We start from the raw sequence: 27,646 nt of genomic DNA, 5'->3' as shown, positions 1-27,646 counted from the left end.
GAACTTGAACTTCTAAACACAAAATGTCAAAATACATTAATTCAAATGAGGCGTTTAAATGTTCATACAAACATAAAAATGGGCTGCTACTAAAACCTCCAGAATGTTTCATTTTCCTTCACTATCTATTTGGGATATTCTTTCATTTACGATTCTCACATCAAGAAAACTCCCTTTTAAATGCACAGGCACATGTACACATGCTTGAACCAAATAGCAGAATGGTGACAGTGTGAAGAAATGGACTCAAACCATTGTCAACTTATTTTGCCTTCAGGTACTATTAATTGGTTACAGCAGAGAGGAAGGTACTCTGGAGTTACATCTGTCAAGTCCCAGCCTCAGTCTTAATCACAGAATACCAGCTAAGCAGTACACCTCATTCTTAAGGGTTCCCTATCAGTTCATTTTTATCATACCTTTACAACTTCACCATTTTCAAGAACACTATATTTTACTCCTTCAAATAATTCATGCTTCTAAAATGCATTACAGCTCAGATTATGGAAAACAAGAGAACCTGACTTAAATTTCTTCCTGGGTGACCAAAACAGAAAAATTAGCACTGACAAGATGCAAAGAAACTTCCCCCCTTATTTTTTTTAAAGAACTGGGCAATAGTATCTTAATTCTGTTTTACTGATAGGAAATTTATTTAAGTAGACCAAAAGCTGGGCAGTTCTATTGCTGAAAACACACAAATACAGAAAATTCCAGTGCACCAAACTCACCTCAGATCTATTAAAATGTCCTCTTTTGAAAGAATTGTACAGGCAGAGGTGGTAACCACAAATTATAAGATGTATGTGTAAATTTGAACAGGCATCTCTATAGAGTTAAAAGTGTCTCTTCAATAGATTTTATTTCGAATTGGGGGGCACTCTTGTCTACAAGGTTAACTATTTTCTGAGAGATTTGTATTCAACTCTTTACAGCCAAATTTTAAGCACAGCTGTACTGAACTGATCAGTAGATACTCATGCAATTTCTGGCCTTGCTCAGTCTTGATGAAATGCCAGTTGTGAACATAGTCATGTACTACATAATTACTCTACATTCATCCTGCACTTTCTCCTTTCTTCTCCCCCACCCACAGCAAAATAAAATTCGTTTGCATATTTTCAAGTTGCAGAACAGCTTCCCAGAACTCTTCTTTCCATGAATAAATTCCCCAAAGACAAACAATGAGGGGGATGAAACCAAGACAAGCAGAACAGCCACAAAGGTAACCCCCACTGCATCATAGTATTAGTTCTGTCCACAGAATACACAGGATTAAACCCAGTCTTTTATAAATTGCTCCAATGCAACTGAGGCAGAACAAAAAGACAGTACTCCAAAATTAATATAAATAAATACTGTACTATGGGCATTTCTTTTATTGTTGGGTGGGTGGTTTTTTGGCAGGTTTTTTGTTTTTTTTTTTGGGAGGAGAGGGAGTTGCACTCTGAAGGCTCAAAGAGGTAGAATAACAAGAGTTGTTTTCTGGTCTCTAAACAATTCAAAATGCTTTATCTAGGCTGGTCCTTCAGGCTTCACTGGAGCATTCCTCGTACTCCAGCCTGATTTACACAATGCTACAAGATTTTATAGTTCTACCTGTACATGCTAAAGTCAAGTCAAACTTACTCCATGTGAGTAAAAAAAATTGCTAACAGTAAGACTGATGTCTTCTCCACATGTCTCTGAAAAAGAGACGACTGTGTATTCAAAAACCTAAATATATCTGATATTCACATGCAAGAACCAAAGTTTTTCAACTGCACTTATAAGTCATATATAGATCTCTGCCTTTTTACCCTTTCAAAGAAGGAGACATACAAAAGTTGACCAACTTTTGTGAAAAATATTAATTTGCTAAAATAGTTTACATGAGAAAGGATACATGTTAAATGTAAAAACTGACAGATTTTTTTAAAAAGCTGGTTCATAAGAATGTCACATTTTTAGCAGTATTTGAAACTGGGCTGAAATTCATCAATGAAGATAAAAGATCTTGAAGCAAATCCAACAGGGATTTCCCAGGCACCTTCTCAAGTTTAACAATGAAACAGTTAACAACGTGAAGAATTGGATCCATCAGAGTGCCCCACTCAACTAGTTTTGTTGATCAATTCCCTGTCCCCACCCCCATTTAATAATTTAATAGCTAACAGTAAGGCAAAAACCACTTTTTGAAAAATGTCTAGATACAAAATAATGTAAACCAATAAGTTATATTTGAAACCCCCGTATAACAAAAGTGAGGAGATGGACACTTTATACAATAGGCTCTCTTTAAAACAGAATTGTGCACAAGCTGAAGATCACAATAAATCTTCAGGATTCACACAGTTTTGGCGTGGATTTTTGTAGAACTGCTTTCATATACACATTTTAAAATCATACTAGGAATGCAAACTAGAACTGCACGCTACTTCAGTGGAAAAAAAAGTCTGATATTGTGCAATTTTCTGCCCCAATCTAAAAGTGGCAGAAATCCCTGCATTAGTTGTGTTTCAAACAAGGATCTTAAGAAACACATCTCAAAAGAGGAAAAGAAGGCAAAAGTTGGCAGATATCCAGCATCTAGTATTTCCCGTTGTGTGTGTGTTTAAAAAAAAAATGTGGATAAACGTTTCATGATTAAAAATAAATACTGTTTCTGACATTTGCACTGACTTGATTGGATAGATTTTTTAAAAGTAAACAAAGGATTTACAATGCTCCATTTAGTCTCAGAGCCACCAGTTGTTTCTGTTCCAGAGTCCGTCTCTCTCACTGCGTTTCAAAACCTGCCATCCGATATCCAGTTTGACTAGTTAGAACACTTCCATTCTGTCCCTGGGGAGGTGGTGGAGGGGGTGGTGGAGGGGGTGGTACACCGTAGCTTGCACCCATCCATGCTGCAGAAGTCTGCGTCTGACTAAATTGAAGAGGAAGGAAGATCAGATTAAGCTCATCCAAACATACTTCAAAAAATTAACAGAATGGTATCAAGAGGACTGGCAGTGAATGCCTAATTAAAAATATTCCTTTTATTATCAAAACCACTAGCAGTTACCAATTAAGCCAAATAGAAAGAACTGCTTCAGACAAATTCAGTACAAAAGGCATATACAAATCATGTCTGAATATGTACAGATAAATTTGCTGAAAGGCCACTACAATATCAAAAATAGCTCCATGCTTAAATCACTAGATACAAAAAACTGCAGAATCATTTCTATCATAATCCTACAAGAAGGCTTGCAGGCCATTTCTCCAAGTACTTTTATTCAATTCATTCTAGAAAACATTTAGCACAGAACTTACTTAAATCCCTGATTCCATGCTTGTCCATACATTCCATATGCAGGAACTTGCCAGCCGTTAGGCATGTACTGACCAATCTGTTGTGCATTTCCATACCACTGGCCCCATTGCCCATAAGGGGGTGGATATCCCACTTGATTCTGCTGAAAGGTTAAAGAAATTAATATTAGTCTATACTGTACAACTGCAACAAAAGCCAGTAGCCACTCCATTACATTTAAGTCCCTCTGCAATTAACGTACTTAAAACATGTTTAATTATGTCAACCAGAAATGGTTTTTACTCCAGTGCTATGACACATACTACTGCATTCTGAATCAAGGGACTTGAATACTATGGTGAAACCTCTTTACTACAAAATATAAAGCACTAGCGCTGTGTATGCTAACAGATAATTCATATTGCATATGATGCAGCCTTATATAGAGACTGGCCCATCTATCCCAGTACTGCCTGCTCTGACAGCAGTTTTCCTCTCATTTGTGTCTCAACTACCACTTACACACCAATTTCCCCAAGACAAATTTGTGTCAGTGCTACAGCAACAGTACACAAATTTTATGATGCAGTGCTAGCAGTTTATTTTCTACATTTATAGTGTGCCTTTTTCACTGAGACTCAAAGCAGATTATAAACTAATACATCAATATGGTAAGATACATAAAAAGCAGTTATGATAGACCCCTACATTGTTCCTCCCTTAGGTGTAAAATTTTCCTTCAATTTTTTCTGTTTCCCTCTGTGACTAAACAACCCATATACTTCTTTAGCTAAGATGTTTACAGTTCAGTATTTTGGCTTTTTGCCACAGCCCACATACTTGGAGGAAGGATCAGGACCCCTCTTTAGCTTAAACCATTGATAATGGCTCGAGACATTTTTAAAATTCAAAAGAAAAAATATATTTTATTTGACATAGAGGGGAAAGGTGAGGTGAATCCAGGGGTTGAAATTTCTGAGGTAAAACCAATGTTTGCACAGACTTTAATTCTTACATACAGGCTAATGAAAGTTTCTTCAGCTTTTTCAGTTTCTTGAAACTTTATATTGAGAGGCTTTTGTTCCAGTATTTTTCTTTAACACTCCAGCACACTTCGTTAAGGATCTCTCAAACTTTTGGTTTCTCAGAAGCAGGCTTCATTTTGGGCAGGAGCTCCAGAACCTCTAAATTTTATGCTCTTTCTCCCCCTTCCCCCTCCCCATGCCTGCTTCTGGGCTCCATTGTTCAAATCCTCTATGAGAATTCTGCTGAACTCTGACAAACTTTAATATTTTCCCCCACAAAAGATGGGGAAATAACCAAAACATATAAAGCAGACAGATGGAAATCTTCATGCCACTGTGGCCACATAGGAGAAAGTAATTTAAAAAGTATAATAGAAGGTTTTATTATGACACTTATAATTCAAGAATTTTAAGGCAGATGCTGAGCTGATATCATTTAGTACACTTCCAGTGATGTCAGGGGTGTGCGGCATATGCAAAAAAGTTGTGCTAATGAGTTCTGGCATCTCTTTTTCTATGAAATGACCCCTCCCCAGAAGGGTTGTACACTCCTTTTCAGTACTCCAAACACCTTCTCTTGAACACCAGTTTTTGACTGATTCTTTTAGTCTCTACGGGCAGTTTTTATTCACACCAGACCACGGATCTCTGTACTGTTCAGAGCTATTTTCCCTGTACAACAGGGTAGAGAATCTTCTCTCCCTAGAAGATCTTTCCCTTTTCCTTGGCCTGGATGGGAGTCTCCATATACTTCCCAAACCTCTTAGCCCCTTTTCCCCATTTCTCTTATCTGTGTTAAACTGCTCTCAGCTAAGGCTGAAATCAGACTTTTGGTTTCCCAGCCAAGGCAGAATTCTGACTTTCTCCAGTCAAGGCACAAATCTGACTGATTTTCCTCAGCATCCAGCTCTCTCAAGACTTTGGAAAAACTGAGGTCAACTGGGAAAAACCTAATGACTATCCCTGGGCCGAAGGAAATTAAATATCAGAGTACTAGAGCACGGGCCTTTTCGATCGCGGCCCCTACCCTATGGAACCGACTCACCTCGATCAGTTCTGCAGGGCCTGCAAGACCACCCTTTTTAAACTTGCAAATTCGGACTGCTAAGAAGATCGGTAATTAAGGATCCGCCAATGCGGTCTAAAGATCTATACCGCTGTATAACTGTATTTATTGGACTGGTTTTAATTTTATGTTTAATGTCTTAATGTTTTATATTGTAAATCTAAAGGTTTTATTTACTACTGTATGCTTTTATAGAATGTTGTTAGCCGCCCTGAGCCTGCCAAGGTGGGGGAGGGCGGGATATAAATGAAATTAATAATAAAATAAATAATAATTTGTCTGCTCAGCTGATGCTGTCCAATCAGATTGCCTAAAGCAGCTTGTTACTGACGGCTCTGTGGCTTTGTGAAAAATTAACCCTCCACAGTCCTGTAGTATGTACAGCACTTCTAAGCTTCTTAAAAAGTGCAGCCTGCCACAGCAATGTACTAGATTAAAGAAATAAAAATAAGCATAACATATGAGACTTGATAAAGGCTACAGATACAATGCAGAAAATATGGTACTATAAGTAGAAAACTTTTATGGCAACAGGGTAATACATGAAGCAAACAGATAATACATCCTACAATGAGCGGTAGCCTGCAGTCCCTTTTCCTGGGTACTTTTGCCCCCTGTGCTCCCCCTTCCTCCCTGCAGCCACCAAAAACAGTCACTGTATAGTGCTCCTGCACTTGTCCTGTCCAAGAGGTAACAGGATGGTCTACAGCAGTTTAAATCAAGTTTGTATTAGTAATCTAAGAGCTGTACAGAAAAGGTGAGCACAGTAACTGAAGTAAAAGCAATACACTTCAGCCCTGCTTATATTATACACCCCTACATATCTAGTCCCTATTGTTTTCTGGTTTGTTCCTGTACGTCACATTAGGAAACCTGGATGAGAACGGGTCTATACATTAATGGTCTACCAATTGTGTAGATCTGCCAAGACTGAGGGTCTCCCCCTGCCAGCCCAAGTTCCAGCTTATAAAAACAGAAATAAAAGTCCCTTACCTGCTGGATTGGATTGATCATATCTGGCGTTTCTTTGCCCCAATAACACTTCACAACATGCCCCTCTATGGTTGTGCCATTGACTGAAACAATTGCATGTGCAGCACTTTCATGAGAATTGAACCTGTAAGCAATCAATACAAAATTGATTCAATGTGTGAACAGATGGGCCATTAAAACCTCTTGTTGGGGGAGGAGTCATCTTACATTCAAGGGTGTGTTATTTCAGGCAAATACTGTATGTGCAAGTCCATCAAGGAGAGTGCTTTTCTTAGGGTTTGGGGAAATACACTGTCCTACACAAAGTGGGGCAGAGGACCAAGGCTTCCATATGTCATTCTGCCCCTGTACTACAGATCAGGGAAAAGAATCACAAAATTCTGAATCACCAAAAACACACAACGAAAAATTTGAACAGAATCTGTCTGATTTTCAGCTGCAGTCAGCAGGCTAAAGTGAAGCAGAGGTGAATAAGCAGCAGTTTGGTTAGCAACCAGAGAGACTGGATTTACTCAGAAGTAGTAGTTGTTCACTGCAAGGACAAACAACATCAGAAGCTTTTAAGAAGCAGCTTCAAAAAGAGCTGGCAAAGTCTTACAGAGCCTTAAGCTACCTAACTACAAACATACAAAATAGTGTCATACCGCACAAAGGAGTACCCTTTATCTGGGAAGACCCGAATTTCCATTATCTGTCCGAATGGAGAAAACGTCTGTCGCATCAGCTGTTCTACAACCCAGAAAGCAGAAATAAAGTTAGTAATGGTAGTTGGAATCTACTTTCTAGATTTCTCAAAACTGTAAGATGCCCTACCTGTTAGTCCTGAAGTAACACCACCACAGTACACAGTGCAATTGCTTGGACTGGACTGATTTACAACATCATCATAGGAAAGCTGTTTGGCATTTGCTACATAGAAAAACAAATTATAATTAATTAATCTTAAATTGTCTAAAACAAGAAAGCAAACACTTCTAGAAATATCAGACACGCTCTCCAACTTTTGTATTATATTATTGATTTGCTTTATAGCCCTGTCCTAGCCCGTGTACTTCTAAGTATTACTAAGTATCCCTTAAAGTTTGCAATCTAAGCCTTTTAAGAAATACTGCTAAAATCAAATTCCTTTAACCAAGTTCATCCTCTTTCTTTGGAAGCAGAGCATCGCTTGAAAATACTAGTGTCTACTCTGCACGGTTGCCAAAGAGGAAACACACTATATATTATTATGACTACTGGCCTAAAAGAAGTTTACACACTTACACTCATATGTATTCTTTGGAGCTGGAGGTTTGCGCGTTGCCCAGTTAGTCCTTATTTGTCTTCCACCAAGCCACTGTCCGCCCATCTGCTGAATAGCATTTTCGGCATCCTAACCACAGAGAAAAACACTTTTACAAGTGATTAAGCAACAGTTTGTTTTTTAAAATCACATGAGACAATGTTAATTTATAGTGAAGTCTTTTTTTATAGTTTTAAAAATTGTATTACAGCTTTAAAGCATCTGATCGGGAGGGATGGTGGCTCAGTGGTAGAGCATCTGCTTGGTAAGCAGAAGGTCCCAGGTTAAATCCCCGGCATCTCCAACTAAAAAGGGTCCAGGCAAGTATACATGAAAAACTTCAGCTTGAGACCCTGGAGAGCCACTGCCAGTCTGAGTAGACAATACTGACTTTGATGGACTGAGGGTTTGATTCAGTATAAGGCAGCTTCATATGTTTGGTGCAGCAGCCAAGGAATATATTCTTATGCTATAGGGGAGGAATGGTGGCTCAGTGGTAAAGCATCTGCTTGGAAGGCAGAAGGTCCCAGGTTTAATCCCCGGCATTTCCAAGTAAAAGGGTCCAGGAAAACAGGCGTGAAAAATCGTAGCTTGAGACCCTGGAGAGCCCGCTGCCAGTCTAAGAAGACAATACTGACTTCAATGGACCGAGGGTCTGTTCAGTATAAGGCAGCTTCATATGTTCAATTATTTAGGGGAGGGACGGTGGCTCAGTGGTAGAGCATTTGCTTGGTAAGAAAAAGTCTCAAGTTCAATCCCTGGCATTTCCAACAAAAAAGGGTCCAAGCAAATAGGCATGAAAAACCTCAGCTTTTGAGACACTGGAGAGCCCGCTGCCAATCTGAGTAGACAATACTGACTTTGATGGTTCATTACAAGGCAGCTTCATATGTTCATATGATCTAAATGGTTATAATTTTTTGCATATGTAAACAGAACTGCATTTACAACAAGCATATTTTTGGACAGCTGCTTGTTCATTTTTCCCCGGATGCTCCAAGTACTACACTATGCAACAAAATGCTAACTGACAAGTAAAATCTGCCTCTAGTAACTAGAAAATATATTTACCAGGGGATTTTGATAAACAGTTGCTGCTGCAACTGTTAAATCTGAATTTGTAACATGAGAGTGAAAAAAGATTATTCTGCCCTGACACTGTTATGCAGGAAGAAATTAAGTAGCCTACCACTGCAAAGCCTCTCCTCCCACTGAGATTAAACCCATTAGAAGGCTACGAAGCCAGGACTACACTGTTGCCTACTGCAAAACTACTTGGTACAGCTAGAGTTAGCCAGTTCCACAGATTCTGAACACTATTGTTAAGGGGCTGCAGTTACTGACAAAGCAGTAACACCTCTTCACAAAACAGGTCAATATTTAAAGCATACAGATCCCTTTATCAAGGTGTCTTAACGGGGCAAGAGAGAATACTTTTGTTTCAAACAAAATTTTACAATGCAACATCAGTCATTAAACATGCAATGATGATACATGCCAAAAGATTTCCTGATAATGGAAAATTTCGGTATAGGATGTTTCTCACTGCAGAAACTGTATTTGTAAAAGAATAATGTCTTCAACAAATGTTCCTATTTTCACTTGTGGAAGGTTTTTTGAACTGGTTAATTATGTGATTAATTAATGGCAAAACAATTAAGACTGTTACTCAGCAGACATGCGAGCTGAAAGGAAAGAAACTCCGGTTCTTGACATTAGTCAGAGACCCAAGTGCCCTAGAAGTTGCACCTTCTCCCTCCCAGAAAGAACATCAGCCTATCTGCAGTGGCCAATGGAATGACTACTTTTACATCTCCCCTCCATTACTCTGTTGCCTTTTAGACTGCAGGCCAAAGAATATGGCCTGTCTCTTGTTTTGTACTTGCATAAAATTTCTTATGATTTCGTCACCCCCTTTTTGGACTTGGGCAGCTGTAAATTTTGATAAATTGACATTTTCAGAAATGGTTACATTATGGAAGAAAATAAACACTAACATGTTTTTGTTTTAGCTACACACTATTAAATCTTTTTTAAAACTGCGTTCATAATTAACAATCATAACTTATGTCCGTCAATGTCTTAAGTTAATTTCATGACCCGCCAGTCCTGCTAAAAGTTCTCCAGCCCATAAAGCTGGTGATATCAATATGCGGTCACTCACCCATTTATTGAAGAAAGAAACAAAGCCATATCCTTTAGATTTTCCTGTTGCCATGTCCTTCACAACTCGCGCATCCCTAAAAAACAAAGAGAGAATCGGCTAAGCATCAACAGAACAAAATCAAGAATAAAACATGTTTTCACACGCAGCTCATTTGTCATGTTTCACCTTTAATAAAGTGAATTTCTTAAATGCACCAGCAATATATAGTCAAAGCAAATTTCCATTTTACTAAAGTTTTATCACATGGTAGCAAAAATTAAACTTAATTGTGTAAACATGCAAATCAATAGCTCTTTAAAAACAAATATTTTACAGTCGTTGGTTCACAGTTCAAAATGCTCTTACATACTGTTAAAAACACTACGCATGGTCAAAGCAGCTATTCCAAGGAATAACTGAGGTCATGTAACTGACTAGCATATTAGCCAAAGGGTCACTTTAACCATGCAATTTATAAACTTACTATTGGCCAACACATACTACCTACTTATTAGAAATAGAAAATAGAAAAAATGAAAAAATAGGAATTAAAAGGCATACGTCGCCTGTTAACTGAATTCTTTAATTTTCTCAGGTCAATTCGTTACCCCCTTTTTGGACTTGGGCAGCTGTAAATTTTGAGAAATTGACATTTTCAGAAATGGTTGCATTATGGAAGAAAATAAACACTAACATGTTTTTGTTTTAACTACATACTATTAAATCTTTTAAAAAACTGCATTCGTAATTAACAATCGTACAGGACTGATTGAAAACTACAAAGTATATAAAGTAAAAAAATTTATAAAAGTAAATAGAAAACTACAACGTTTGTCCACTGTGAACTGTAGCTTGCAGTTAGCCATGGCAATGCTGTCCATTCTTCAGAGACATTCTGCAAAATAACCAGAGCCCTATTATTTGAGATTGAGTTAATAAAAAGACAAAGACCCAGCTACAATAGCTAAACCCCACTGGTGGAAAAGATCTTTTTATTAACCAATTGTTTCTCAGGCAATTTTTGCACAAGAGTGAACTGTCAAGAACATCTCAAATACACAGGTCTAGGTTTCCCTCCCCAACCCACAACTATCAGGCATTTTCAACACACACAAACAACCGCAGAATAAACCTAATATGAAAATTATGCAGTGTAACTAAAGAGACAGATCCATACATCAAGACCAAGAGGTTTCCTGATGCCAGATGCTCAAAGCAGTTTAAGCATATTATTGAACTTATCATTAAGAAACATGATTTAGTAATGGAGCTAAATAATTCGAAGACAAGCTAGAATTCAACACCATTTTAACGTTTTACCTCATAGAAAAGCCTCTGTTTTTTAAAAATTATATGCTCTAGAATTATTTATTTGTATTATACCTATGTTACATTTTATCTGAAAACAGTTATTTTCATGCTCATATGGATAGTTCCCTATACCCTTTGGAAAGAAAACTCTATACTTACCTCAACTGTCACCTTGGAAAATTAAAAACCTAGAAAATGTTTCTATGTAAAGCAAAACACCCTCAGGTGAATACCCTTACTTGTTTATAACTACCAAGATTTGTGCCACAAGCAATTAAAAAAATTATTAAAAGAAACAAATTAATGTTAAGTTGGTAGTATTTAATCAATATCCACTGTACTTTCAAGGACAGCCCCTGGCCTAGTTTCATGTGTACTTCAGAAGCTCTTCTGTTATTTTCACTGAAAATGTAACTACCAGCTTCTAAAAACACAGAATAAATTTTGCCTATAATTTATATTTGTAAAGTTTTTTCTTTAATTCCACAACTGATTACGGGCTTGAAAACTATTTCAATATTAAGCACTCAGGTGTAGAAAAAGCACCAGGTTATATCTGTTGAGCTGAATTTTACTATAGTGATTTGGTATAATTCACATGTTCCTTCAGTTAACCGTCACAGTGACACTACATATTCCAAAATATGACCCTGTGGAAAACCTTATCTTTCTCTCCTTCCCAGCAATTGCTTTTAATGAAGGGAAAGTTTACTCTTGCTTCAGCTCTGAGGCAACTGGGGGGGGGGGCTCCTTCAAGGACAATCTTCCTGCTAGTGATTAGGCATTGCCCTCTGCGACCACAGATAATCTCAAGGGTAATTAGCAGGTACATGCCACTCAAGGCTGAAACCAGGATTTACAATTAGATGTAGCCCTCCATATTTTCCTGAAAGGCAAGGCCTCACTATCCCCTCTCCCCTCCCTACACTGGGTTCTTGGTGTGCACACAGGATTTGCTTTACCAATACAGATGCAGACACTCAGTAGACAATCAAGACTGAGGTGAAGAATTTGGCCTTCTTGCAGCTATTTTAATAGGAACTTTAGGGTTGCCCTATACCATCTAATACTAGCATTTTAAGAAGGTATTTTACCAACACAAAATGGATTTCCCATTTTTTTCAGATTAAGTATATCTTGACCTGGATAATCCAGGTTAGCCCAATCTTGTGCAATCATGGGAGTTAACCAGTGTCATTCCTGCTTAGTACTTGGATGGGAGACCATCAAGGAACAGCAATGTTGCTATGCAGAGGCTGGCAATGGCAAACCACCTCTGAACATCTCTTGCCTTGAAAACAGCATGAGGTTGCCATAAATTGGCTGCAACTTGACAGCAAAAAAACCAAAGCAAAACAAAAACACAACAGGATGCCTAAATCCCCATGATATCAGTGGCATGTAAATATTTAAATGAAATTGAAATGAATGGATTTCCTACACGTTTTAATTGCCATTAAAGTCATAAGACTAATGCATATCTGTGCCTTAACTATTAAGAACACACACTCACCCATCACCAAAGTTCTGTGCCTTCTGCAAACTCCTTTGTACTCTTCTATATACAAGCAGACAACTAAAGCCTGAGAATTTGAGGTCTTGAGGAAAAAAGTTCTAAGGAAACATGCTTGCAGAATCCTATCCAAAACTATATGGATAGCTTTTGCTAAAGAAACTGGCCAAGCAGGTTTCAATTACCTGCAAGCAAGAAATCTTACCTGCTAGTAGAAGCCTTTGCCAAAATAATTTGGCAAAACCTGCCATTAAGCCACAATTTATCTGTACTATCCTTGTTGTTTGCATTCCAGAATCTCCCATCCCACAAACAGATAACTGATGAAGTTCTGGCCATATTTTTAGGTGGGGATGTCTGCTTCCCTCTCCTGGCCAAGGAAATGACCTGCACTATCACAGTTAACAGTACACTCTGATGCAGAAAGGAAGGCAGGGTGGGAGAAGGTGCTTGCATGCAGCTATCTGGCATGCTACAATCCTTCTGTATGAGTAAGGTGAAACTGAGTCACAAGTGTCTCAAAAAACCTCTATCAAAATTGAGATAAAGTCTGAATGCCACATACAGCACCAACTTTCTGGCACTGGTGGAGAACTGCACAGAATAGGGAACTATGACACTGCAGATAATTAACAGTTTACATATGTTTTCCTAAATACAACAGCTATCCATCTACAGATATTTTACAGTGGATACCCACAAATGCCCCTGAATAATTTTGCATTTACTCAACTAGGGACTTAACCCTAACCCTATGGGCCCATTCACAGTAATGATCACCAGAGGCTATAGTGGAGACTGTTAAAACATCCTGAAAATTCTCCCCATTAAGGTTTTATCTTTCAGTATGATATGAAAGATTATTCTAATCCAAACCCAAACCTAAACTTATCTTTAACCCGAACCAAACTATTCTCCTGGATTGTTAGTAGTAATAGTTAGTAGCAGTACAAGTAGCAGCTGCAGATATGGTTTTAGCCCGTTCAATTATGTTCTATCTATGTTATATTAAATACAGAACTCAATAGTGCTACAGCCACATAAAAACTGAACATGGACAAGTGGCATCAATGACAAGACCGGAAAGCCAAAGCAGAGACATAAAAGTAAGACAAATGAGAATCTACAAGGAAATTAAGAGGGAAAGCCCTTCGGGAGATGACCCCGCACCCATGCATTCTATTGGGTTTACTCCACTGTATATGCCTTATTATTGTGGGGCTCCTAGGATGTCTACATTTTCAGAAAGTGCATCACAATCAGATGTGTCCTCTGTTGAGAAGATACATTCTACTTATATTAACTATCAGAAAGGGAAAAAACCAAGAAATTTTGATAGGTTAGCTGGAAGGTGCTACACACAGAGAAGTGAGAACATAGGAGAGTAGGGAAAGACCACAGTAACTCAAAGATTTTTACCACACCAACCCTGACTATTTAAGGATGCAGAGGACCAGAGAGGTCATCTGACTGTGACCTCTCAAAGATCTTCCTAGCAACATCAACAGCCAGGAAGAGATGAAGCACCAACATGGTACCACTTCCTAGGCAATTTCAGTGTACTTCAGTAGCACAGAGGAATGCAGTATAGAGGAAAAGACCAAGTATGTAGAGAATTATATAAATACTACTATACCACCAGAATAACAACTGCTATCCTTATCTACTCTTCTACTTTAATTTCAGTAGTGTCTTGTCCTGCATCCAAATGGTAACCTCTTCACCTGCCATCTCTTTCTTTGTCTGATTCTGGCTCCATCCTTCTTAGAATCCTCCTACCACATTACTCTAAATGTTGTACACTGGGATAATGGGAAGAGAGAAATGACTGTTGGAAAGAGACAATCAGAGAGAGAGAGAAGGAAGAAAGGACAGCATGAGTGAAAAGTAAAGCTGGAGAGTAGAAACGTAGTGACAATGTTATTTTATTATTCTGATGTAGTAGCATGTGTTAATAGTAGTTATGTTCCATTCAATTAAATGCAGAAACATGAACATTGCTTCTTCCACCTATATAAAAAGTCTACATAAACCATTAATGCTGTCACTGACTCTACTAAGCCACAGAGCAGGATTTAACAGCTGCTCCTGGCCATAAGCAACCCTCAGAAAATCTTGGGCCACAAAGAAATTCTTCTTTCTCTTTTCTTTCTACACAGCGAAGGCAGGTCCAGCCAGGGAACTTTTGGGGGCAGAAAAACCCAACAAAACTGACTACTATCGCTTCTTCAACTGGCCCTGGCTGCCAAGACAATAATGGAGGCTGGATGACAGCATGGGTCAATTTAGGAAGGGGAAAGATCAGTTTGCCACATCCATACTTTTTTGGGGGGGTAGGGGAGGAACAGAGAGTCTCTACTAAAGGTATCGATCCTCTCTTCAACCTTCGTAGCCATCCATACAAAAGTATTGAGTGCACTAATATATACATGTGATAACTACTCCTTATGCTATCATCCTTGAAATTTGGTGACTTCTGATTTTGACTATTCCATCTAAAAATGCCAAAAAAATACTTGTAAAATATAGCCAAACTAAATAGTTCTACTTCAGACCTGTGTGTCACCAAAACAAACACATTTTAGAAATGTAACCAATATACAGATATGTTTTCAAGCTGTAGTAACAACTCAAATGCTGGTAGTACTTCCAACAAACAGCTTCACTACATAAATCAAAAGTTATAGTGCCACTGAAGCTAACTTATCATTCTTACAAATAGTAAAGACTCTTTCCTAAAGTTAAACAAAAATTCATGGTAGGGACAGTATACCAGACTTTCCAATCTGCCATAAACAGTTTCATATGCCTTCAAACAACAACAATTTATGCTAAAAGTTACACTAAAGACCAGTTTCTAGTTTATTTTATTTAATAGAGCACCCATTTCACAAAAAGCCAAAATCTTACAGGCATAACTTCAATGAAATCTGATCCATATTAAAGCTGCTTTAATTGGACTGCAGTGTCTTTTCATTGGCAGAAATCACCTTGATCTTAGCATTGCCTTAGAAAATCCATTCTACAATGTGCAGTCATTTATTGATGAATCAATGAATACAGATTTAAAAACAAGTTACCATATGACATGAAAATATTTTAAAATATAAAAAACCCAAATTAAATATACACATCTATTTAAGCAAGATGAACTGTTTGATGATTCCTAGGCAAGTACAAAAAGATACAGCTCTTTAAAGGATATATCCTCCAACATTCTGAAATTTTTTACCAGTTTAACACTAGATTATTGTCCCCACTATTCAGCATAAGACATTACTTACGATATTCTTCCAAATGGTGCAAATGCTGCTTTTATGTCTTCAGTTGTAATTTCTGGGCTGAGGTCTCCAACAAAGACATGGAAGTGGTCTTACCAAGAAAAAGAAAAAAAATTACAAGTTTGCAGAGTACTCACGTAAATACAGGGTATGGTTTTAAATCTTGTATCAATTCCCACATATCTGGAAACTACATGAGAACTAGAATCTTCTATCAGGTAACAAAATGCATTCTTATTTTATAGCCATTGACAGACAAGATAGTACACAAGTACAAGTAAGTTATATGTAACTAGAACTTTTGTAGTCTTTGCATACCAAATTATATTTGTAATTAACAGGCAACTACATGTCCTTGAGAGCTGTTTCCAAAGCCAACAAATTACGCTGAAGTCTTACATTTATAATATCATAATGCTACCATTTAACTTTATTTCATCTATAGTTTTTTTTTTAATAAGCTAAAATATTTACTGGTCCTGTGAGCAAAATAAAGTAAGATTTACACAAACCAGCATGGACAGCACATGCTATAAAACAGCTCAATGTATATGTATTTTGTGAAGAACAGTCAAAAAGATACCTTGCATTGCAACAGTTTGATGTTAAAGTATTTGACAGTTTTCTGAAAAGCCAACAGTTTTGGTTGCCCAGCCTTTACACCATGTGAATCCATGTGAATTCAAAGTATGTCAAATCCATGAGAAAGTGAACTAAGACTGAAGGCAACAGAACGGAAACAGTAATCCCTTCACAATTTATGTTAGAGCTATTTACATATGAATGGGTGAAACAATGATTTCATATCTTCCTTTGTCACATAAAGCCCATTCTAATCATCGCCACTGCGAACTGGTTTCTCAGAGCACACATGATACTTTACAACTCCATCTTGGTAAGAGTCTGGTCAAAACCTCCCCCGTGTTCTACAAGCTCTAAGGCCAGACAACACACTGGGTTGCCTTCTAGCAAAAAGGGGAAAGGATTCTGAATGTAATAAAAACTGATATACCACAAGGGCATTTCATGGTGCAACACAGACAGCAGCCTTGAAAGAAGCTGGTTATCTTGCCCTCAGAGAGGGAAAGAACTTTGACAGCAAAATGGCTTAATGGGGTCAAAGGGCTTAAGGAGTCAGCAACAGTCCACATCCTGATCCATTTGCAAGAGGAGGGAGAAATCTTGTCACAACAGAACACCCACCCAAAATAGCTTCAGGCGGTTAGTGAATACCCCTGAGAGATTTCATTTTATGTTTAAGAAGATACAATTACCTTGTGAACGCAGTGTGTTGACAACGGTACTACCTGATGACAAAGATTAGATTTGTTCTTAAATTTATTAACACAAACAGATTAAATAATATCTTAGGATAATGATCAAAACAATAGGGCAAATATTTGCATGTTGCTTATTGCTTAACATTAAAAACACTTTTGTGCAATAAAGAGTAATCACTTGAATCGTAAGGGACTTACTGCTGGTATCTTTCTTCTGGCTGCTGGGGGTTGTTGCCCAGTTCACTTTGACTTCCTACAAATAATATTTACTAAGATTATATTCAAGCATGTTATAATAATGCCCCCCCAATCCTAACAAACAGAAAGTACACACATTGGTAGGGGAGAAACACAGAAATATGCATAGCAATGCCCCCTACACTGCTGATACAAAATATTAGGCAATCCTTAAATAACTAGTCAGATCAAGTTTTATTTACTTTGCTGAACTATTTTGTTTGCAAATCCAGCATAATTACAAACTTGAAGATAATTCCCTGCTCTTTTGTTCTGTGAAGTCATTACACAGCTTTCTTTTAAAAATTTTAAAGCTCAAAGAACTGCTACTGACAAGAACAAAATAGAAAGGTTTACCTTTTTTTTTTTGTTAATTGGTTTCATACCCAAATCCATACCTCTTCTTCATTCACCCTTAAACCTGAAAGCTTACCTTACCCATTATCTTCCGTCCATTCATAGCAGCTAAAGCTGCAGCTGCATGACGATGCTCATAGAACTCCACAAAACAGTATGGATCATTTCCAGCTGTCTGTATAACACAGGAAGAAAAGCTGTCAGAGACCAGTCCTGTGCACTCTCATGATCCCTCATAGAACCATAGAGTTGGAAGGGATCTCCAAGGTCATCTAGTCCAACCCCTGCACAATGCAGGAAATTCACAAACACTTCCCCCTAAATACTCAGGATCCGCATTGCTGTCAGATGGCCATCTAGCCCCTGCTTGAAAACTTTAAAATCCCTCTTAACTTTGGTTTTCTGATCTGGTCAGACAAGCTAGACATGACTTTAAGATCATGGTTCTAGGTACACTTACTGGCTACACATGTTTGGGAACAATAGAAAACACAGCTCCACTGCAGTAAGTTGGAATTTAGTTAAATCCAGGCTAAATTTTCCGGTATTTTTACCCTAATACACAACCCTAAAGACAGTCTGCTTAGGATAGAAACTAAGCCCACACTGAACAACTGCCTGTTCCCTCACAAACAAGTGCAAACTCAGCTCTGCTGCACCATTATAGAAACCAGAAATTGGTGGCAAAGAGGACATACAGAGGAGAAGGGCTCCCATAAGCTCCCTCAGGTGAAAATGCTGGTATCAAATACAGTAAAAGGGAAAAGTTTTACACCCTACCCCACTACCCATCCTCCCCACACACATAGCCACAGCACAGCTTAGGATACCAAAGTTGATCACAGCTCTCCAAAGCACTGTATCAGTAGCACTCACTCAACAGCACACAAAGTACCACATCTGCAACCACCATCCACCACATGACTACTTATGTCCTCTGCAACACCTAGGGAAACAATCACCCTGCATCTGCAGGAGTCCTCCAAGTGTCTGGGCCTTCCATTGTGCCCTCCCTTCTCTGAATGGGGGAGAAAAGACTCAGGCTGTAAATAATATCCAGCAACCCAAAACCCAGGTGTGACATAAGCCCACTGAGTAACGCTCTGGTCACCCCCAAAAACTCCACAGCCAGTGCTGCCCAACACATTTATCTGGGTTTTGGGCAGGATGCGATGTCACACGTTGCTGGACATTATTTCTGGTTCAGGCCCTGCCTGCCCCAAAAGTGCCACCCCCCACAAAATATTAAATCTTAATGTTAAACATATAATGATAACCTTTTTAATGACCTGGTTACTTCTAAGCATGTAAGGCTGTCTTTCCTCAACACTGCTGAACTTAAGCCAGTCTCTTTATACTTGGAGGCAGAGGAAGGATTTCCTTCCCTGCCCCCACACTCTTCTCAGCACAGCAGCTCAAACATAGTGACATTGCCAAGACACCCAAAGGAGAGCAAGCTGGCCATGGTACAAAGGGGAATAAAACACCTCACTATGGCCAGCTTGCTCTTTCCTAGGGTGGCTGTCATGGTGGTGATTTTAGTCTCTCTTCTCTGTACCCAGATTGCTTTTCCCCCAGCAGCCACTTGAGAAGGCTGGGGTGCTGTTGGAGAGGACAGGTGCCTTACTTTCATCCTCGATAAGAAGGCTGCAGTTCAGAGATGCTCACAGTTTATTTGTTGACCAGTATCTCAGGCGGTAGCTGTTTCAAAGTGGCAATTACCTGCCAACTACAATCCCTAACTGGGAATAGCCTTGCCCACTTTTCTGGAACATGGCACACATGCCACATTGGGGAACAGTCCTTGAATAGCAACATGTGGCCCCTGAGTCTCTTAGTATCATTGCTATAAATAAATACTAGGTAAAGTGATCCAAATAAATTATATACACAATAACTAAGACATGTAACATAACAAATCAATTATACAATTTTTTCATGGAAAATAAAAGTTTACCCAATTTCAGTATAATGCCGGGTGTGAATTTTCCTGGTATAATAAAGTGCTTATGCAAAAAATATAAATACTGCCCATAATTTTTTTCAAAGTGCAAATATGGAATCAACAGAAGGACTTCTTAAAAACCACCTCAACAACCACCTTTGGTCCATTTCAAAGACCTTCTTCAAGGAATAATGCAAATTCTTATTTTAAGTTAAAACAATTTTATTTGGTAACAAATTATATTTCTTGCATAATTAATAACTTCTTTTATCTATCCCATATATTACTTTTTACCCACCCCTCCCCCCGTTACTTGACCCCTCCGGTGTTATTTACTTACAATACCAATATTTAAAGGTACCCTTAACTATTAAAAACAAAAATTAATATTATTTTTTTCTAAAACTTAATCATTATCAAAAATTGTCCAATGTCCTTTTATTTTCCACTCTTTTTCTACATATCTTCTGAACTTTTTCCACTCCATCTTGAAAACTTCTAAATCATAGTCTCTTAAAGATCTTGTTAATTTGTCCATTTCACTCCATGTCATAACTTTTACAATCCAGTCCCATTTCTCTGGTATTTTTTCTTGCTTCCATAACTGCGCATATAATGTCCTAGCAGCAGAAAGCAAGTACCAAATTATAGTTCTATCTTCTTTTGGAAATCAGGAATAATGCAAATTCTTATTGTTCCAAGCCACTCAGAAACAGTCAACAGTCATCACAACCACCTGTTTGTGGTTAATCTCAGCAGTCTTCCTCATCTGATGTACTCTGGGAGGGCACTGAAAAGGTCCTCCAATGTCTGCATTATTATGCAATAGCAAAGGGAAAGAACAGGCTCCTTTAGATTCATAATAATCCTGCCTACTGATGGTGTGTGACAGACCCTACAAAAGGAGTCCCCAACCTTTCTGAGCCTGCAGGCACATTTGGAAATCTGACACAGCAAGGTGGGTATAGCAACAAAATGACTGTCACAGGAGTAGAAGCCAGCCATAAAATGATTGCCACAGTTTAACTTCAGTAACACAGTGCGAAACCTTGTGCTGTGGTGGCAGTTGCTGCCAAAGTAATATTTTTAAAAATCTACACAGCCAATCAAATATCCAATAGTTGTTGGACAAAAGCTCTCTCTGGCCCCATTCACTTCCCAGAAACACTTGGTGAGTGCAAGAAAAGGTGTTGGTGAGCACCACAGCACCCATGGGCATGTTGGGGACCCCTGATCTACAGACTGCATAATGGGGTTGGGACAAATGCTGCTTCAATGAACAGCAGCAGCATTATGGTAAATAACCTCATTAATAAAGTCGAGGGTTAGCTACATGAGGAGGTGCTAAACAAAATGATTGGTATCCAGGGCAACAAGTTAACATTAGCAGCTCATCCCCAGTATGTGAGTCTAACGGTATAAAATCTCAGCTGTGTCTCAGACTCCTTCCAGACCAGTCTCTGAACTGGGAATCCAAGGCATATTGCTCCTCGACTGTACTAGAACATTATGTATTTCTTTCTCTGAAGTCTTTCATGCCAATGCAAGGGCCGACGGAGGTTACCAAATGACTCACAAACTGCCTGTGAGGCAAAGCACCCTTGGCCTCCCATCAAGGGTTACTGTGAAGAGTAATGGGTAGAGATGTGAAGGCCTGGAAAAAAAACAGAAAAATTCAGGGGGGAAAATTTTTTTCCCCCAGTTTTTTCCTGAAGCCTTTTTTGTTTTTTTCCTAAAAATTGGAAAAATTGAAAAAAAAGAAAAAATTGATTATGGAACGTTTTATTTTAACATGATGGATAAAATATTTTAAGACAAGGTGTTCAAATATTTTCCAAATTATTTCTAAAAAATATGTATGGTAACAGATTATCTAATTTCTGTGCACTGAGGACAAGCAAGTCCTAGGTCACGGCCATTCCCTGAAGCTTAGTCCTACACTCCTTTCTATACACTCCCCCCCCTCTTCAGTTCTTTTTATGAGAATGAGTTTTTTACTTTTATTTAATACTGTGGAGAGGAAATATGAATAATTGTTACTTCTGAATTTTTAAAAATTGTTTTGTGGAGATTTTCTTGTCTGTTCCACATAAACTAGTAAACAGTTCAGGAGATTGTTGCTCCATGTGTTACAATTACAAATAAATACTATTTAAAAAGTAAATTCTGTTTGTAATAATTGCTTGGCTACACTATATTTTTAATATGCTAGTTGTGATAATTTCATGCCAACTAAAATTGTCCATAGTAATATTTTATGTTCCTAAAATAACAGACTTTCAATCAGGAAAAAGAAAAAAGAAGTGCTAATGTAGCATTTTTTTTCAATTTTTCCAAAAATTTCTGTTTTTTTCCAAGCTTCAACATTTCTGGAAATTTTACATCTCTAGTAATGGGTCTGGTCTATTCTGCTGGTATTACTAATTGGCCTCTGGGCCTTCACAGCTCTTACCATCTTCAAGGCCAAAGTAGTTAGCTTCTCATGGGGGGAAGACAGCCAGAGATGATATAATTTTTAGAGGTTTCTCCTGGAAACATGTTCTGATTTAATATCATCATTGCATGATGTGTAGGGTTAAGCCCAACAAAGATTGGCCAGCTTAAATTTTTATGGACTAAAGGCCTTAACTGAGACACAACACAATTGCTAGTAATATAGAAAACACCTGAGCTTTGGCCTTCAAGTCTGGAACTTAAGGCTGGCGATGTCTAACGCAGGTTCTGAAAAGTGTTGAGCTAGCTCTTATTTTCTTGCTGTGTGATCAAAGAGACTAATTATTTGATTAGAACTCAATATACTTTATACACTTAAAAAAAATAAATAATGGTCTGGTTACTTGTGTGCACCTGCCCTGGGAGCCCACAGAATTCAGCCTTGAATTCCTTGACAATACCTTTTCCTCTGCTGGCTGGTTAAATAAAGGCTGAGCTTTGCCTTAGTTACAGCTTCTCCCCTGACAGGATCCAATCCATCTCTCCTGTATCTTGCATGTGAGCTATCTGAGAGATGACAAGGATGCTTTCTATGTACAGGGGATGTGCAGAGAATCTTCATGACTGGTGGCCTGGAGTGTAGTTGTGGTCTCTGATACAGCTGCTACACTCTCGGCAACTTTGGGATTTTTAAAAAATAGTCTTTGTCCTCTGCCAAAGAGCACAGGTATTTACTAGCTATGCCAGTACCCACCCACAGGGCTTATGCCTAAGCTGTCTGTCTACTGCTACTATTTATGCACTGAGGGTATCATACTGTTTTATTCTCCTCTATTAATATGTTCAAACCAATTTTAATATTTCAATTGTTCTGTGTATTTTTATGCTTTTGGATTTTAGTGTACTTTACTGCTGAAAAAAATAAAATTATGATCTCATTCACTAAGATGTCAGTAACTACTGCAACTTACATCCATTATCATTTTGCAGTTTTTGCATGGTCCAATCTGGCTGAACAGCTGGAGAATCAGAGCTTCAGTAACATCTCTTGATAGATTCCCCACATACCTGCAAAAGTAACAAATTTTAGATCATTCAAAATGTTGTAACATCAACTGCTACAATAAGTATTTTTCAGTTAAACAAAAGGAGGGAAGCAACTGCACCTTCTAGAAGTTTACTAAAATAAAATGTAAAAGCTAATTGTCAAGAACAGTGTATCCAAAAAAGAGTAAGATAAGGAAAAGTTATGTCAAAGATCAAGGGGGAGGGGAAGAATCTACTTAGCAAGAGAACATCTTGTCTACATATATATTCCCAGTGTTGTTAAACTAGAGGCTACTTGCAGGTATTAATACTGAAAAGATACCAATAAAAGCTTCTGACACACATATTAGCAAACTGAATCCTAATGATCTTGAACATTTCCATTAGGATCTTTTTCTCTATTTATATCCTTCTACACGATACTCCTAGAACGCACTGCGTTAACCTTGAACTATCAGCAATTACTTTTCCTATGCATTTACCCCACACTCCCTGCTTTCCACCTTAATCTTTTTTCTTTGTCAAAGTTATTAGAAAGGTATACTTTTAAAAACTAATAGAACAATTTTATCTTGCTTAATTTAAGAGCTACATGGAATAAACATTAGATGTTTGAGAGTCAAAAGACATGAACATCGAAGGAATGAAGCTTTAACTGCATTCCCCAAGCTGCTAGCTAATTTGAAGTGATTTAAAGAGAGAATGCCTTTTCCAAGCCAGCTGTCAGAGTGGAGGGGGCTTTGAGAGCTACATAATACATGTGAAAGCCACATGTGGCCCCCGAGCTGCAGTCTGGCCACCCGTGCTAGAAGCAAAATCTTTACCCAGAGCTCTACAAACTTGGGTCTTACCAACACAATAATTTCTTAAAGTTTTGCTTGCACAATGCAAACACTAATCAGAAACTGAACTGAATTAAAGATGAATTGTTGTGTTTTACTTGCCAGTTCTGAAGACTGATAGAACAGTTCCCAGTTCTCCACTTGTATACCATTTAATAAGCAATATATCAAGCATATTCATCCCTATTTCTATCCACCTAGTATTCTTTAGGTACATGCTTGCCACTTAACTAAAGGAATCCCAAACATGCAACAGATAATACAACACATACGAAATCTGAACAAAGGAAGAGTATTTTACCATATGGAATATTTGCACTATCAACAGGTATATATTCTCATTTTTAAGAGCAAAAGCTAAACTGTCAACACAATGTGCACTTTCGCATATCTACTGCATCCCTCTATGCACAACACAGTCAATTTGTGGAATACTAGGACTCAATGATGAGGCTCAGGTTCAAGTCCATGCTTCATAAGAAATGATCATATATGGTCTCAGTCATCTCACCAGTCTCAGTCACTTACTGTTCAGTCCAGGTTCTATATGGTTTAGTCTCAACAATTTTTTAAAAAATTATTACATCAAAATGTTCATGGAAATGTGCTGCATCATATATAGGTGGTGTCCTGAAATTATATTATTTTTCTTGGAGTCAGTCTTGCTTTTTCATTCTCTTCTAGCTCAGTCTCTCAAAATAACTGATATAATACTGCTCAAGCTTTAATACATACAATACTTTCAATGTATGTACAACTGAAACTGTACTGTTGCAAAAATAAGCTACAATCATTAACAAATTAAATCTACATTTAAGTACTAATAGTTCCCTCCATGGAATGATTTCTAGATACCACTTATGCTAATCAGTTTTCAGTGTATATTTTAATGCACATTTGTTGTATTAAATATACTTCACTACATTTTCCCAGAAATAAAACCAAATTCTATTGACACTATGCATTTGATTCTTGTGGACAGTTATGTAATTTTACATTCTCACTTTCATACCTATGTACCCTTTGTGTTTAAAATAGTATTTTATGGAACTAATATACTATTTGATTCAATTAGCAGAAAATCGCAGTGCACACAAATGTTTAATAATTGCTATGAAAAGTTAAAATGTGCTACTAATAGACTATTTCAAACTCACAGAAATGTTTAATTATTACTGCATTAATGTGAAGCACATGTTAATTTTGTAAATAATGTGCTGAACTAGATATAATTACTCCTCTAATACCGTAACACAGTGACCATGACCAGCCAAAGTTCAGCACTTTGATTTCAACTGCAGAACTAAGCATCTATTTAACAGTGTAATCATAATCAGTTATACACTTCTAAATCCACTGAAATCAACAGGTTTATAAAAATGTAACTTCTTAGGCCCATACTGTATATCTCTGCCATGGAAATCAGTGAGACTTCAAAATGCTAAACTTTAGTTGGATTGTGCTCATATGATTTTAACATATGAACTGACAGCTTTAATTCTATCTTCCATTTCACTGGCACTGACAACTGTTTAAAAGTAGCATCAACAAGTTAACCTCAATAAGATAGCATATCTGGCCCAGGGCAATTATGTTTTAGATGGATAAACGGCATTTAGTGAAGTCTCTGCACACTGAAAAGTGCTAAAAAATGGTTTCTGATTGCAATAATTAACTAATTCAAATCCTTGCAAACTTTTTGAACTGCAGAGTCAATGCTGTGTGATGTTAAACTTTTATGAGTGCAACATGCTTAAATGAAAATCTCCAGAAAGCCAATAATGAGTATAAGCAAACCGGGCAAACACAGACAGTTAAGCTGATCAAAGTTATCCATTTAACCTTCTGTATTTGATCACCACAGCATGAGGGGACTTGACAACAGAGGTATTTTCTGTTTCAGTATCCCAAACATGAAAAAGTGCAAGAGACATCTTCATGTTATCAGACATATTACCCCATTCATCAAAACATTATGAGGTTGATGATGGATTCAAGAAAAAAAGGTACAGACAGACCTCACATATCATGTACATGTTTGTCCAAGGTGATATGATACCCATCCCCACTCACCAATGCCTCATGGATTCTTTTGTAATGCCTGTATAACTTCCCATGCCAAGAAAATGAATGAAAACAAAGTCTGAGTCCAGTGGTACCTTCAAGACCATGTTTTATTCACAGTATAAGCTTTTGTGCACAAAACACCGTTGAGCTTAAATTTTATTCTGCTGCTTCAAAGACCATTGTTTGGTCACCATTGTATGGCTAGAAAAGAGATATGCAAAGGTTTTCTTAATAAATAGAGCAAAACTATTGGCCATTTCTGTGGCTTCCTCTACCCAAACAAGTTTGCAAACAAAAAAGTGACAATAATTTTTACCACAGTCACATCCTTTTATTTAAAAAATACCAGAAAAGAAGCTTCCCCTAATCCTCCTCTTTGCTACATGAAGCCAATAACATACTCAAGAGTTTCAGTGCTCAAATACCTCTAATAAATCCTGACCTCTAATAAGCCTTACAACAACCCTCCTCCGAATTAGGCCAGCTTTAGCATTTGTGTATTGTTTATTACATTTACAATTACTTTAGTTAACTTCAACGTCAAATGTTTGAATACACCAAAGAGCTGAAGTACAGCAGTAGCACTATGTAACAAGCTCTTTCCAAAGAAGGTAGCAAAAGGACCCGAGGGACACATCTCCCATCACGGACCACAGATTCTTTATGGGAACCCCCTCATGCTACTTAGTCTCAATCATTCAAAAACAAGCTATTCGCTCGTCCTACCCCCGGAACTTTATCCTCCCTAGTCTCCGCAGCACGGAAGAGGCGGATAAACGAACAGATTTGGGTCAAGTAAGAAAACGAAGTGGTAGAATAGACTATACCACTTGGAAGTACAGCTGAGGAAGGCCATTTGCAAAGGTTTATCCACGCAGAGATCCCTGAAAGCAAAAGCTTAGAAGGCCAGGGAGGAAGGTTCTTGCGCGTACCGCTCCCTGTTCCACGAGCTCTCTCTCCTTTTGCAAAATGAAGCACACAGGAACGTGCTCCCACAGTCTGAAGCGGTACAGCCCACTCTACCACCTCACTCCGCTCCATGTGTGCCAGGCAGGCCTCCTATCTACGCTTCCCTTTCCTGATTTTATTTATTTAATGAAAACCCTCGGAAGATAAAAGAGAAACGCGGCTTTCTGAGAGAAGCAAAGCAACAACGATTCATGGCTGGTGGGAGGGGGGTCAACGTGGCTCAACCCCTCCTCCTCCAGCCCAGGAGGCCTCACAGTCTCCGAGACTCACAGGGTCTTGGGCATTTCGTCCTCCATGGCGACGGCTCGTTCTCCTCAGCCGTGCCCGTCCAGGTCCAATAACGGCGCCGACCCGTGGGTCGAGTCCGCTCGCGAGAGAGATCCCGAGCCTAAGGGATCCGCGGCGGACAACAAGGCCCCCTTGTCCCCGCTTGTCCTCTCAAGATGGCGCTGGCGGGCAGAAAGGCCCGAGCCGGCCGAAGGAAGATACTGACTGCGCGTGCGTGGCGGTTCTGACACCCGTCTGCGTTGGCGCTCAATCCAATCCTCCGCCAGCCTCTATGCGGTTTCTCTTTCTCC

General features: G+C 38.3%; 1 protein-coding gene across 5 annotated transcripts; it reads right to left on the bottom strand.

The window, feature by feature from the left end:
• Positions 1-1,832: 1,832 nt before the first annotated feature.
• On the bottom strand, positions 1,833-27,646 carry TIA1 (TIA1 cytotoxic granule associated RNA binding protein). Of its 5 annotated transcripts, none has more exons than XM_060251589.1 (13): positions 27,339-27,646; positions 23,115-23,211; positions 17,842-17,940; positions 17,370-17,424; positions 17,166-17,198; positions 15,895-15,982; positions 9,805-9,880; positions 7,622-7,730; positions 7,172-7,267; positions 7,003-7,087; positions 6,359-6,482; positions 3,295-3,437; positions 1,833-2,905 (listed from the first exon to the last, which is right to left on the bottom strand). In XM_060251589.1, the coding sequence occupies exons 1-13, from the start codon at positions 27,362-27,364 to the stop codon at positions 2,758-2,760; spliced, it is 1,179 nt and encodes a 392-aa protein (XP_060107572.1). In that variant the 5' UTR covers positions 27,365-27,646; the 3' UTR covers positions 1,833-2,757. The 5 variants fall into 5 exon arrangements, with proteins under 5 accessions (XP_060107572.1, XP_060107573.1, XP_060107574.1 ...); XM_060251590.1 differs by having other exon boundaries at positions 3,295-3,434; positions 27,339-27,604; XM_060251591.1 differs by lacking the exon at positions 17,166-17,198 and having other exon boundaries at positions 27,339-27,595.

This window comes from Heteronotia binoei, chromosome 12, assembly GCF_032191835.1.
Source record: "Heteronotia binoei isolate CCM8104 ecotype False Entrance Well chromosome 12, APGP_CSIRO_Hbin_v1, whole genome shotgun sequence".
NCBI classification, from domain to species: domain Eukaryota; kingdom Metazoa; phylum Chordata; class Lepidosauria; order Squamata; family Gekkonidae; genus Heteronotia; species Heteronotia binoei.
This window is presented reverse-complemented; position numbering and strand designations above follow the sequence as displayed.